The following is a 12,803-nucleotide window of genomic DNA, read 5'->3' on the forward strand; positions in this document are numbered from 1 at the left end:
ACCTCTGTGCTTGGCAAACAGGTTAATTAGGAACAGCGAAGTCAGGCCACATGGTTACCTGCCTCCACTCCAGAAGACTAGAGAGGAACAAGGATCGAAACAGGTGCTGAAGTTTGGACAATGACCTTTTGGAAAAGAAAAACTCTTGAGGGCATCTGGTGCTCAAAATGAGAGAATAAAAATGCTTATCACTTATTTAATATCCGGACGTAAAGATGAAGTAGAAGTCAAAATTCTTGAATATGGCCCAGGAGTGCCCAGAGAGAGAAGGCTATGAAGTCAGGCTGGTAGAACTATAATCACACTGAGATGATCTAATCCTTTTTTCCTCTTTATGGTTTACAGTTACAACAATTCTCAAAAATAATGCTAAAAGTTTCAAAGCGAGTGTCTCAAGTGGGAGATTTGGGTTTTCCATCTCCCATGGCTGAAGTCAGTCCCCCAGCAGTGGCTCTGATGGGGGGGTACCAGAAGAAGGAGGTCACTGGGATGAAATGAAAGAGCATCTCTGGATGGAGCTCTGCAACCTCACCCACTTTTAAATCATGAAAAGTGGCTCCTTTAATGTAATCTTTTCCCTCACAAGAACAAACGGACCTTGAAAAGCTGCTCTGTAAGTGGCCCTGGAGTTGCCTGCAGGCTGTAATTGAGGGCTCGCCAAAGATGCTAGGTTTCTAAAGAAATCCACCCCATTGGCTGGCGGAGTGTCTGACATTGCCCTGCTACTCACCCTTCCCTGAGGCTTTCTGATTCCAGGAGGCTTAAGCTGGGCTGGGGAAGGACAACTTCCCCCGACCATCTGTCGCCAAGAGCTAAGCACCAGTGGGCTTATCAGATCAGCTACTTACCTACTTGTAGGGGACCGGGGCTGTGAGTGTTAGGAGGGGATGCCAGGGGGGAACAGGGATGGGGCACCTCCTGGGGGCAGCACGAGGACACCAGGTACCAAAGAGGAGAGGGATGATGCCCGAGTCCCTTTCTGCTGAGGGATGGCTCAGATGTTCCCATTCTAGAGAGAGCTCTGAAGGCTGAAAACACCATCCTAACGGCACAGTTGAGAAACCCACACAGCCGAATGAATAATAAGCTTGACTAAAACGCCCAGCACCATGTTCGACTTCAACCACAAGAGGGCAGGCGATGGCAGAAGATGGTCTACAGCCTTGCCCAGAAAGTGCTTGGAAGACCTGAGGGAAAGTTCAGTCCAAGGGTCATCAATTACACATTTACGAAGCGGCTATAAGTTAAACTCTTGTTGAGAAGGAAGGTTCTAGATGTAACCAACATCCATTTAGAGAATGGTTGTAGAGATATGTAGAAAAACTTGATTTTCTATTTGTTTCTTACCATCAACAGTAAAGTGCAAAAAATTTTTTTCTAATTTCATTGGTTACTGTTTGTAGTGTTGAAGAAAAAGTTCTAGAATTTGAGCCAGAGGCCCTGAATTCTGGTCCTTGCTCTTCTCTTAAGAAGATTCTTGACCCCAGGAAACCACTTCCTGGAGCCTCAGTTTCCTCCTTGGTACGATGATAAAATAGGACTTGGATGAACTCTGGGCTACCTTCCAGAAAACAAGACATAAAATGCAGTAGCATGTGGGGAAAGCAGGCTGAGAGGAACGAAGTGGGCACGAATGTAAGGTCCTGTAATGCTCCACTGACGCCGCATCCTTGGGGAATGGGCTGTTCCACGTGACGACTTTTCCAGATAATTGAATTTTAAATGCTGAAATTTGTTTTCCTTTTAACCTTCTGTAATAGAATCTTTCTGAAGTGTATTACACGCCTCTCTGGCTTCTTAAATGGAAAACTGAATATAATTTAACCTTTCCTGAATGTTCTAGGTCATCATGATGACTACCTCTTAGTATATATACAGTCCTGAATAGAGCACTGGTGCCTTTGGGCACAGTATTCAGGTAAGCAGGACCCTCGTGCGTAATGTCCCCAGAGACTATATTATAAAGCTATAATTGGCAATTCTTCCTTCCTGCAATCTCCTACATCACTACCTGCAGTCATTTTTCCAAGTAACACCTTCTAGCAGCCTCCTGACACTCTGTTTAAAATCTGCTATAACCTAGAGAGAACTCAGGGTTGCCATGGGTAACCGGTGTCTGAGCTTGTAACAACTCTAAATTTAATTTTACACGCAGTTAGTACTGTGCTGAAGGTTACCTCTGGCCAGGGCTGATATTCAGCTAGTTCGCCCAGTAGTAACACCCCTGTACCAGCTGGCCAATCGCCCTGAGCGCCCCAGGTCCTCCTGCCAGCCCAGCACCCTGGCCCCTCTCCTGGGACCACATATCTGTCTCACACCCCAGTAACTCAAAGATGCAGTCTGGCTCTGGGGGGGCGCCAGGATGCACTAGCATCCTTTCCTACAGGCTGGTACCCACGCCATACAGGTCGCTCAGTATTTGAATATCACCCCGGTTTCTGGGCTGAAGATTATTCCCTTTCCTGCTGAGCAAACTGCCAGAGTTTTAGGCTCTTCTCTGCCCCTCAAACTCAAAGGCTTTTTCTCGGTTCATGCTGTGCCCTGGGGTCAGGTCGCCTGAAGCCAACTAGGAAGGGTGTTAAAAGCTACCTTTGATTGAACATCTACCATGTGCCAGAGGCCTATTCAGTACATTAAATAAATCATCTTATCTCATCCACTAAATGATCCTGTTGGAGGAAGCATCAACATCCCATGGCTGAGGTAACCTTACCACACAGCCAATAAGCGGGGCTGGAAGCCAGGTCCACCTCTCCAAGGCCCCTGTTCTTTGCTCTGTGCCCTGCTCATATGTATTAATGGACAAAAAAGTCCACTTGAGGTTCACATCCTGAAAAATACATTTTAAGTGGAACATGGGCCCTTTTACTTTTCAGAAAAGGCTACTTGTTTTTGTTTTGGTGTGTGGGTTGTGTTTTAATTAATTCCACATTTTGTTACCAATTTGGAACAATCTGTCCGCAGGGAACAGATCTGGTTTACTTATAGAAAGCTAGCGGAGGGAGGGAGGGAGGGAATGGGGTTACAAAGTATTCCTTGTAGGAAATAATCTAAAAAACCTTCCCAGTTCTCCCTTCTCCAAAAAGACATATACAGAACATTCCAGAAAATCTCATCTTCCCCGGAGTAGGTATGATAGAGTCGCAGACAAAAACTTTCCTCCATGTGTTATCAGCTACGCCTGACAGATGGGGCATGTGACATTGAACGTTACTGGTATCCCTCGCCGTCTCAGAAAATTTTCTAGAAGTTCACTCTGCAATGATGCTGTTACCACTCAAAAGAACGAGGGGTTCCCAGCGCTACTTGGGGATGCTGGAAGCAAACTGCCGACCTCGTGATTGTCAGTCAGGGAAAAAGCAGAAAGGGATCTGCAATTTTGGGACAGTCACAGGTTAAGCTTTGGAATCGGTTCTGGGGTGCAGAAGGGTGTCAAACCCATGGCTGTGAATTCTCTACTCTTCCCCCAGGGATGAACTTTCCAAATTGACCCTAAACGAATTTTTAAAATAAGCCAACCATGACCTCATCTTCTACATTTGGCACCTGCTTCTCCCATGCTTAGCACACATGCGATCTTCAGAGTGTTCTCTTCCGAAAACATCCACAGTGCTCTAAAGTTTCCAGAGTGACCTCGTCAGGGAGGAAATTGCCTGAATAACTGACTAGCCATAGGTGACAGGGTCAGAATACCATGTACATTAGTTTGCTAGAGCTGTCAAAATAAAGTACCACAAACCAAGCGGCCTAAGCAACAGAAACGTGTCGTACAGTTCTGGATGCTAAAAGTCCAAGATCAAGGTGTTGGCAGAGCTATGCTCCCTCTGAGTACTGGAGAAATATCTGTTCCAGGTCCCTCTCTTAGCTTCTCGTAATTCCTTGGCTTGCGGCAGCATGATGCCAACCTTCGCATGGCATTCTCCCTGTGTGCATGTCTATCCCCAGATCTGCCCTTTTTATAAGGACACTAGTCCTACTAGATCGGGGCCCACCTTACTCCCACACGACCTCATCTTAACTAATTACATCCACAATGACCCTATTTCCAAATAAGGCCACATTCTGAGGTTCTGGGGGGTTAGGACTTCAACGTGTGAATTTGGGGGGTGGGACACACGAGTCACCCCATAACATCATCTAAGGGAGTTTTGAATTCTAAATCAAACTCAAGAGAAGGAACAGAATGGATTGCCCAAAAGAGTGCCCCCTATTATAATTCCAAGTGATATTGTGGATGACTTATTGTGTCGGTGGGGGGGTAGGGAAGTTAGTGGATTGACACCTGAAATCTGTTGCTTACAAGTAAAGGTGACAAGGACCAAAGTATAACTCTGGTGCAGATTTGAGGTAGTACAGCACAGAAGCTAGGAACACAGAATGTGGTGGCAGCTAGACCCAAGTTCACATCTGGTTCTGCCTCTTTCTTAGGTGTCCTTGGACAAGTTACATGGCCTCTCTGTGGTCAAGGTTCCCATCTAAAGCTGTCCTTTATAAAGTTGTGGTATGTATTAAATCACACTGGATGGCAGAGTGTCCCTATGGTAGCAACTGCTCAATAAACAGCATTTCTTATAATTATGCCAGAGAACTAAGGAGTGAATCTTGAAAAATCGACCTTGTCTCTTTCTCTCCTGTCTTGTGAACTTGCTGGTTGTTATGGGCATTGGGAAGTCAGGACTCCAGGAGCCCTTGCCTCATTACTTGATTCACTTTTATACTGTCTTGAAGACCAAGCAGAGGGTCTTGGCCTTCTCCTTCTCCTACCCCTACATCTGAGGGGTTCTGGGGGTAGACCTTCCCTTACCTGGCCCTTCATCATCCAGCACACACACAATAGCCCCATCAGAAAAGGGAAGTTCAGAGCCATGACTATTCACTAGTCAAAAAGTTATGGATAGAAAGCCCAGAGATAAACCCACGCACATATGGTCACCTTACCTTTGATAAAGGAGGCAAGCATATACAGTGGAGAAAAGACAGCCTCTTCAATAAGTGGTGCTGGGAAAATTGGACAGGTACATGTAAAAGTATGAAATTAGAACACTCCCTGACACCATACACAAAAATAAACTCAAAATGGATTAAAGACCTAAGTGTAAAGCCAGACACTATCAAACTCTTAGAGGAAAACATAGGCAGAACACTCTATGACATAAATCACAGCAAGATCCTTTTTGACCCAGCTCCTAGAGAAATGGAAATAAAAACACAAATAAACAAATGGGACCTAATGAAACTTAAAAGCTTTTGCACAGCAAAGGAAACCATAAACAAGACCAAAAGACAACCCTCAGAATGGGAGAAAATATTTGCAAATGAAGCAACTGACAAAGGATTAATCTCCAAGATTTACAAGCAGCTCATGCAGCTCAATAACAAAAAAACAAACAACCTAATCCAAAAATGTGCAGAAGACCTAAATAGACATTTCTCCAAAGAAGATATACAGATGGCCAACAGACACATGAAAGAATGCTCAACATCATTAATCATTAGAGAAATGCAAATCAAAACTACAATGAGGTATCATCTCACACCCGTCAGAATGGCCATCATCAAAAAATCTACAAACAATAAATGCTGGAGAGGGTGTGGAGAAAAGGGAACACTCTTGCACTGTTGGTGGGAATGTAAATTGATACAGCCACTATGGAGAACAGTATGGAGGTTCCTTAAAAAACTAAAAATAGAACTACCATACGACCCAGCAATCCCACTACTGGGCATATACCCTGAGAAAACCATAATTCAAAAAGAGTCATGTACCAAAATGTTCATTGCAGCTCTATTTACAATAGCCAGGACATGGAAGCAACCTAAGTGTCCATCATCAGATGAATGGATAAAGAAGATGTGGCACATATATACAATGGAATATTACTCAGCCATAAAAAGAAATGAAATGGAGGTATTTGTAATGAGGTGGATGGAGTTAGAGTCTGTCATACAGAGTGAAGTAAGTCAGAAAGAGAAAAACAAATACAGTATGCTAACACATATATATGGAATCTAAGGAAAAAAAAAAAAAAAAGGTCATGAAGAACCTAGTGGCAAGATGGGAATAAAGACACAGACCTACTAAAGAATGGACTTGAGGATATGGGGAGGGGGAGGGGTGAGATCTGACAGGGTGAGAGAGTGTCATGGACATATATACACTGCCAAATGTAAAATAGATAGCTAGTGGGAAGCAGCCGCATAGCACAGGGAAATCAGCTCAGTGCTTTGTGACCACCTGGGGGGAGGGTGGGATGGGGAGGGGGGGAGGGAGGGAGATGCAGGAGGGAGGAGATATGGGAACGTGTGTATATGTGTAGCTGATTCACTTTGTTATAAAGCAGAAACTAACACACCATTGTGAAGCAATTATACTTCAATAAAGATGTTTAAAAAAAAAAAAGTTATGTTTGGAGGATTTACTTCCTTAGCCATGGAAAATTCCTAGAAGCCCAGTACATTAACTGTTTCCTTAGTTTCTGTATTCTTGATGCTCTGGCATTTGGGGCCTTGATCCTAGAGAGACTGCCTCTCCCGTCCCCTCCCCCCAACCACCCTGGGGCCAGCTAATTCCTAGATATAGCAAACAATTCCCCTGGGAATGTGCCTTTGCTATACTAACCAACCAGCCCAGAGCCCACACCCCAGCTGTCTTCTTTATCAAACTCTCACACATCAAGCCCATACTCCCCTGTCTAAATCACCCGGGGTCAGGTACTGGACAACTAGAGACCACCCGTATAGCTCAGAGCCTGCCAAAATTACTCAAACTATCCTATCCTATCCTAGGATTACTCAGTGTACCTACCATGCCTCACCCAATCCATCCCTTGAAACCCCCAATAAAGGCTTTGGGCCATGCTTTCCCCTCTCTCCGCTCTGCCTCCTGACCAACGCTGGTGCTTCTCCCTGTGGCCCTGCACAGTGTGCTGTGCCTCCTGCTTCTAGGGATCTGTGAGCATAAACTTCTTCCTTCATGACAGTCATTTCCCTGTCTGCAGGTCTTACCATACTTGATTCAAACAAATCCCAGGCACATTTTAGAACACCCACAGGCCTGTTCCTTGACCTTTTTCCTATTTCCGTTCCCCAAGCTCCTCATCTTCAGCTATTTTAGCCCAGATGCCAACCGGCCACACCTGCCTGAATGTTTCTTCCTGACCACACTAGGTGGAGTGGTGCACTGGATCGGGTATCCAGCTGGGAGTCAGCAGAGGGAGAACGAGAGTCAGCTCTGCCAGTTATCACTGGCCGGGCATCACGGGAACACCACTTCACCTCTGTGGGCTTCTGGAACCAAAACACCAGCTCAAGTGGCCCAAGTGAAATGTTTCATAGATCTCTCCTAATATGTTAGCAAAGGTGGCTAACTTCCTTCCCACCCCCACTCCACTATCCTGACACACTTACCCAGGGCCTCAAAGCTAGTTTCCAGAAGACCTGTGGAGAGAACCCAGAATCCCAGGCTCAGTCCTACTGCTTCTTCCATCACATCACACTTGCTCCTTCCTCAGAGCTTCCATGAAAGAGTCTAGTGCTGTGTTCCATCTTCTCATGACCCTGGGCCCATCACCTTTCTATTCTTCTGTATCTTCTTTCTTTGCAAAATGGGCATCATCCTATCACTTGCTCCAATGAGTAAATTAAAATCACCAAGGAATCCTCCCCTGTAGCTGTAAAACCATCTTATTCCAGGGCCAGATATACTTTCAAAGCCTGGGACAGAAAAGTTTGCCTCTTAAAGACTCCACAGCCTTAAGCGGTACAAGAGAAGAGCTTCCTAAACAGATAAAGAACATTTCCCAAGTATGGGAAGACTTTCTCCAACGTCCTAAAGACTCCACAAATCTCTTGGATAAGAAAATCCCAGTCTTCCAAAACACTCTCCATGCACAATAGTCATCCTGATGCTTTTATTGAGCACTATTATTATACTAGACATAGTACTAAGCCCTACATGTGCATTATTTCATCATTTAGTCATTGGTATCAATAGATATTTGTTCTTATTTCACAGATGGTAAATCAGAGCCTGAGAGGGATGATTTTCCCAAGGTCGACCAGCTGGTAAGTGGGGAAACCTGGGGAGGCAGCCCCGGTTGTCTGGCTTCAGAGCTGCAGCTCCTGACCACAGCACTCTCCTGCTGGATGTGCCCTCCATGCTCCTCCTTGTACCTCTCCATCCAAACCCACTCCCTTCAAATCAGACAGCTGCAAATGATGAGGACATTCAAGAATAGCTTTGAAAGGGCTGCCTCATAAGTGATCCCCACTTCTAACCCTAAGGAACCCACCACCAGGGACTAGAGTCACCTTATCAAGTCCTTGTAGCATCTTGAGTGCTATGGTGGTCAGCGTTGCTCCTTTGCTAAGAGCAATCTCTAATCCCAAATAAAAACATTTATCTGCAACATCCCTCCTGAAAATGAGCAGTGTCTCCCAGTAACTGCCAGTTAGGCACTCAGCCATTAGCCAAGAGCACTCCATCAGTCCAAGAGGCAACCCAAAGGAAATACTGGTGAAAGTGTCTACAGAGTAAGCGCTCACATCAACCAGCCAGCCCTGTGCTATGTCCTTTCCATGAACTGGCTCATTTAAACTCAGACCATGTTGCATGTGCCTAATGACTTCTTGTTTGACCCCCCCGCCCCATAGCCACTCTCCACCCTTTTCTACCCTGCCTTTTGTCCCAGGAGGCTCACACATATGAACAACATCAGTGGGATCCCTTGCCCCTGGCTGATTCCCATTGATGGGAAGCTCTGGTAGGAGATGGAAGGGAAGGAAAAGATTGGAGTCAAGGTATTTTTGCACTGTTTTTCTCTCTTCAAGGTCTTCTCGGGTTAGATGTATCCCCCATCAAAAGGTCACCATGATTTCCAAGGTGCCCTTCTCTCTATGATTCTCTCCTTCTGGGATATAGGAGACCTCCTCACAGGAGCCCCTGAAGGCTTGACAAAACTTACGCATCTCAGAATATCTTCTAACTTCTCTTTTCCTGTCTCTTTCATATATACCCATCGTTAAAACCCTGGTGTGCAGTAATGGATTAACTTGGCAGGTTTGGAGTATCCAATACCTGTGCATTCCAAAGAAAGGAATGTCCCTTGACCAGCTCCTGGGAGGTAACGTCTAAGCTCTTGAAATATCCTGCCTGATAAGAGTATCTTTGTATACGTGGGGCCTTGGGCCACACCAGATAGTTTATGCTAATAATGTGATCTATGATGGCGGCTTTGGGCCATGTGTTACTAGTTTGGCCTCTGGAAGGACTGGATACTTAGTAACTAAGGTCAGCTACACAGGCATGGAGTGCTTGTGTGACCGACCCCCAATAAAAACCCTGGACACCAAGGCTTGGGCAAACTCCCCTGGTTAACAATACACCATTAAGTGTTGTCACACATCATTGCTGAGAGAATTGAGTGTTTCTGTACAGCTCTGCTAGGAGAGGACAACTGGAAGCTTGTTCCTGGTCTCTCCTGGACTCTACTCTATGCACCCTTTACCTTTGCTAATTTTAATCTGATTCCTTTCATTGTGATAAACTGTAACCATGAGTATAACAGCTTTTCTGAGCTCTGTGAGTTCCCCAAGTAAATCACTGAAGCTGAGAGTGGTCTTAGAGACCCTAACTCACCCAGAAAACAACAAAACAGTCCAATCGTAACTTCCTGCCATGGTAGGTTGTCACATGGGTAGAAAACAGAAATATGTTCATTCCGATAAGATCCAAGTGGATCCTAAAAAACTACAAATAGAACTACCATACGACCCAGAAATCCCACTACTGGGCATATACCCTGAGAAAACCATAGTTCAAAAAGAGTCATGTACCAAAATGTTCATTGCAGCTCTATTTACAATAGCCAGGACATGGAAGCAACCTAAATGTCCATCGACAGATGAATGGATAAAGAAGATGTGGCACATATATACAATGGAATATTACTCAGCCATAAAAAGAAATGAAATGGAGGTATTTGTAATGAGATGGATGGAGTTAGAGTCTGTCATACAGAGTGAAGTAAGTCAGAAAGAGAAAAACAAATACAGTATGCTAACACATATATACGGAATCTAAGGGAAAAAAAAAAAAAAGGCCATGAAGAACCTACTGGCAAGATGGGAATAAAGACACAGACCTACTAGAGAATGGACTTGAGGATATGGGGAGGGGGTGGGGTGAGATGTGACAGGGTGAGAGAGTGTCATGGACATATATACACTACCAAATGTAAAATAGATAGCTAGTGGGAAGCAGCCGCATAGCACAGGGAGATCAGCTCGGTGCTTTGTGACCACCTAGAGGGGTGGGATGGGGAGGGTGGGAGGGAGGGAAATGCAAGAGGGAAGAGATATGGGAACATATTGTATATGTATAACTGAGTCACTTTGTTATAAAGCAGAAGCTAACACACCATTGTAAGGCAATTATACTTCAATAAAGATGCTTAAAAAAAAAAAAAAAAGATCCAAATGGATGTTCCAGGATGGGGAAACTGGCGGGGTGGGGGATGGTCTAAAGACATTTCTAAGCATCTCAAGGGTCTTCTGGACTGTGAGTGTGTGACAAAGGTGATATGGGACAGGCAGACGGAAACATAACCAGGACCTAATCTTTGTTGCTCCAATCAGAGGTGAGATGCTAGGTTGAATGGAAAAGAGGGTCTAACTCAATGTGACATTTCTCATACTCTTATCATGTACTGTTTCTCTTCTTTCTAACCCAAGTTTCAAGGAAAAAGGAGAAACTTTGAGCCTGAGTCTTCTAAGAGATAAGGAAGCAAAAAAAGAAACATATAAATACCAAAAAACTTCAATTTAGAGTGTGTATTTTCCCTCTGTAAGATAAATGCCACTGGCTAATCACCACGGTAGGACTCACAACCCTCAGCAGCTGCCGATCCCAGCATCAGGCATAAGCGAACCACAAGGGTTCTGCATCCTGCCCCTACGCCAGCTGGCACTCCCCACTCACCTGGCCCCAGTGACATCAACTCCGACCATCAGCTGCCCATTCAGGGAGAGGATCTCATCCCGCAGTCGGACTTTCCCACTCTTCCCCGCCGGGCTGTTCTTCCTCAGCTCTGTCACCCAGATGCAGCCCACATCCAGCACGGGGCCCTGGTGGGTTTTCCTCTTCTTGCCCCCTCTGCGCTTTTCTCCATAGTCCCCAAAAACAGGGATGTTCCCAAAACTGAGGCCCACAGTCTCTGCGTCCCCCAGCTCCTTGGCGAGGTACACAGTACAAATCTCCATCCCCGGGGGGCTGTGGTCAGGTGGGACCGCACTCTCGTCCACAGCAAAGTTCAGCTGGATGTACTCCTGCAGCTTCCGGATGGCCGCCTGGCAGAGGCGCTGCTCCGGCCCGGCCCCGCCCTCCCGCAGGCTGTTCTGCAGCCACTGGTAGAGGAGGGGCAGGTGCAGTCCAGCATTGTCCTGGGTGATGGGCATGGTGCTCACTGCCAGACGCCAACATCATGAGAGGACCTGCTCTTGGGGGCTGGGCCCTGCGGGGCCCCACGTCCCACGGGAACGCGGGCTGTCCTCAGCTTTGCCTGTGTTCATGTTCAGGCTGGCAGACAAGACTAAGGAACACCTACTCCAGTTCTGGCTGTTTGCTTTGGCAAGAGGAGGATGGGACACAATTAGAACAACAGTGGAACAATCGCTGGGCCCAGAGTGTCAATGAGGGAAGGAAGGAAGTGTCTGAGCGGTCCGCGCTCGGTGCATTTCACAGCGAGGCCCGTGCAAAGGACCTGGAAATGAGGTGTTCCACCAGCAGCGACAGGGTTACCTCCCCTGGACTCGTTCACACCTGGACGAGGAAAAACAAAAAATTCCGGTCACAACAGTGAGCCTTCTGACACAGCATGCATGGCGGGAGAGTATTACAGAAGGACTGTGTTTGCTTTTGGAGTCAGGAACCTAATGCCCCTCCCCATTCCACAGCTTTGTTCCCTCCACCCTGTGCACACACACACACACACACACACACTCATATACAGATGCACACACACAGTTATACACAAACAGATGCACATATAGACACACAGATGCACACAAAGATACACCTGTACATACAGATGCACAGATACACACGCACGCACACACACCCTTCCCTCAGACAAGAAACCTCCGGAATGCTGACCTTCCCCAGGAAGTTTCCCTGATCAGCAGGGAAATAAGACGGCTTTTGCCAGGACAACCCCCATCAAACTCACATCCACCCAGGAGGCTCTGTGTGACAAGACTCCCTGGAAGACTGTAGAGGGGTTCTGGACATGTTTAAGAACTCACATTCCTGGGAAGTTCAAGTCTATGTCCATTTGCCTTGATCAGCCCAAGTGTAGGCACAGGAGGTCTCTCCATTCCAGAACTCTGCTCTAACAGCGCTACCAAGAGGAGAAGGGCCGGTCAACACTGCAGAGAGATGCAGGCTCTCCCCTAGACCACCACCGGCCCTAAGTTTAGCCGAGGGTCCTGGCTTTATCATGTAGACTCAGAGGGTATCATGTCCCTTTACAGCCTATAGCTTCAGTCGCCTCGCTTCTTTTTCTTTGGTAAACTGCTGAAACCAGCCTACACTTAGGCCAACCCCAAAGCTATCTCCGGCAGAGAGATGTTTCTCCAGGCTTCTGGGGGAGCAGCCCTGGCCGCTCCTTGGCTTGCCCTGGACACACTGCTCACACAGCCATGTACCCCCAGGCTGCACACGTCTGCGGCAGCTGCGGCTCCCCAGCGGGGGCGGCAATGATCCCCTCCCACTGAACATGCACAGCGCCCGGCACGCAATCCATCCC

At 46.5% G+C, this 12,803-nt stretch overlaps 1 protein-coding gene across 7 annotated transcripts in view; it reads right to left on the reverse strand.

The window, feature by feature from the left end:
• Window positions 1–12,803, reverse strand: part of PDZD2 (PDZ domain containing 2) — a 372,225-nt gene that overhangs the window by 223,283 nt on the left and 136,139 nt on the right. For all 7 annotated transcript variants that reach the window (XM_082453653.1, XM_082453657.1, XM_082453656.1 and 4 more), the window contains one exon: window positions 10,979–11,818. In XM_082453653.1, coding sequence (XP_082309779.1) covers window positions 10,979–11,454 — 476 coding nt within the window. In that variant the 5' untranslated portion in view covers window positions 11,455–11,818. The remainder of the gene's footprint in view (window positions 1–10,978; window positions 11,819–12,803) is intronic.

The sequence above is a fragment of the Balaenoptera physalus genome (assembly GCF_965194825.1).
Source record: "Balaenoptera physalus genome assembly, chromosome: 3".
Classification (NCBI taxonomy): domain Eukaryota; kingdom Metazoa; phylum Chordata; class Mammalia; order Artiodactyla; family Balaenopteridae; genus Balaenoptera; species Balaenoptera physalus.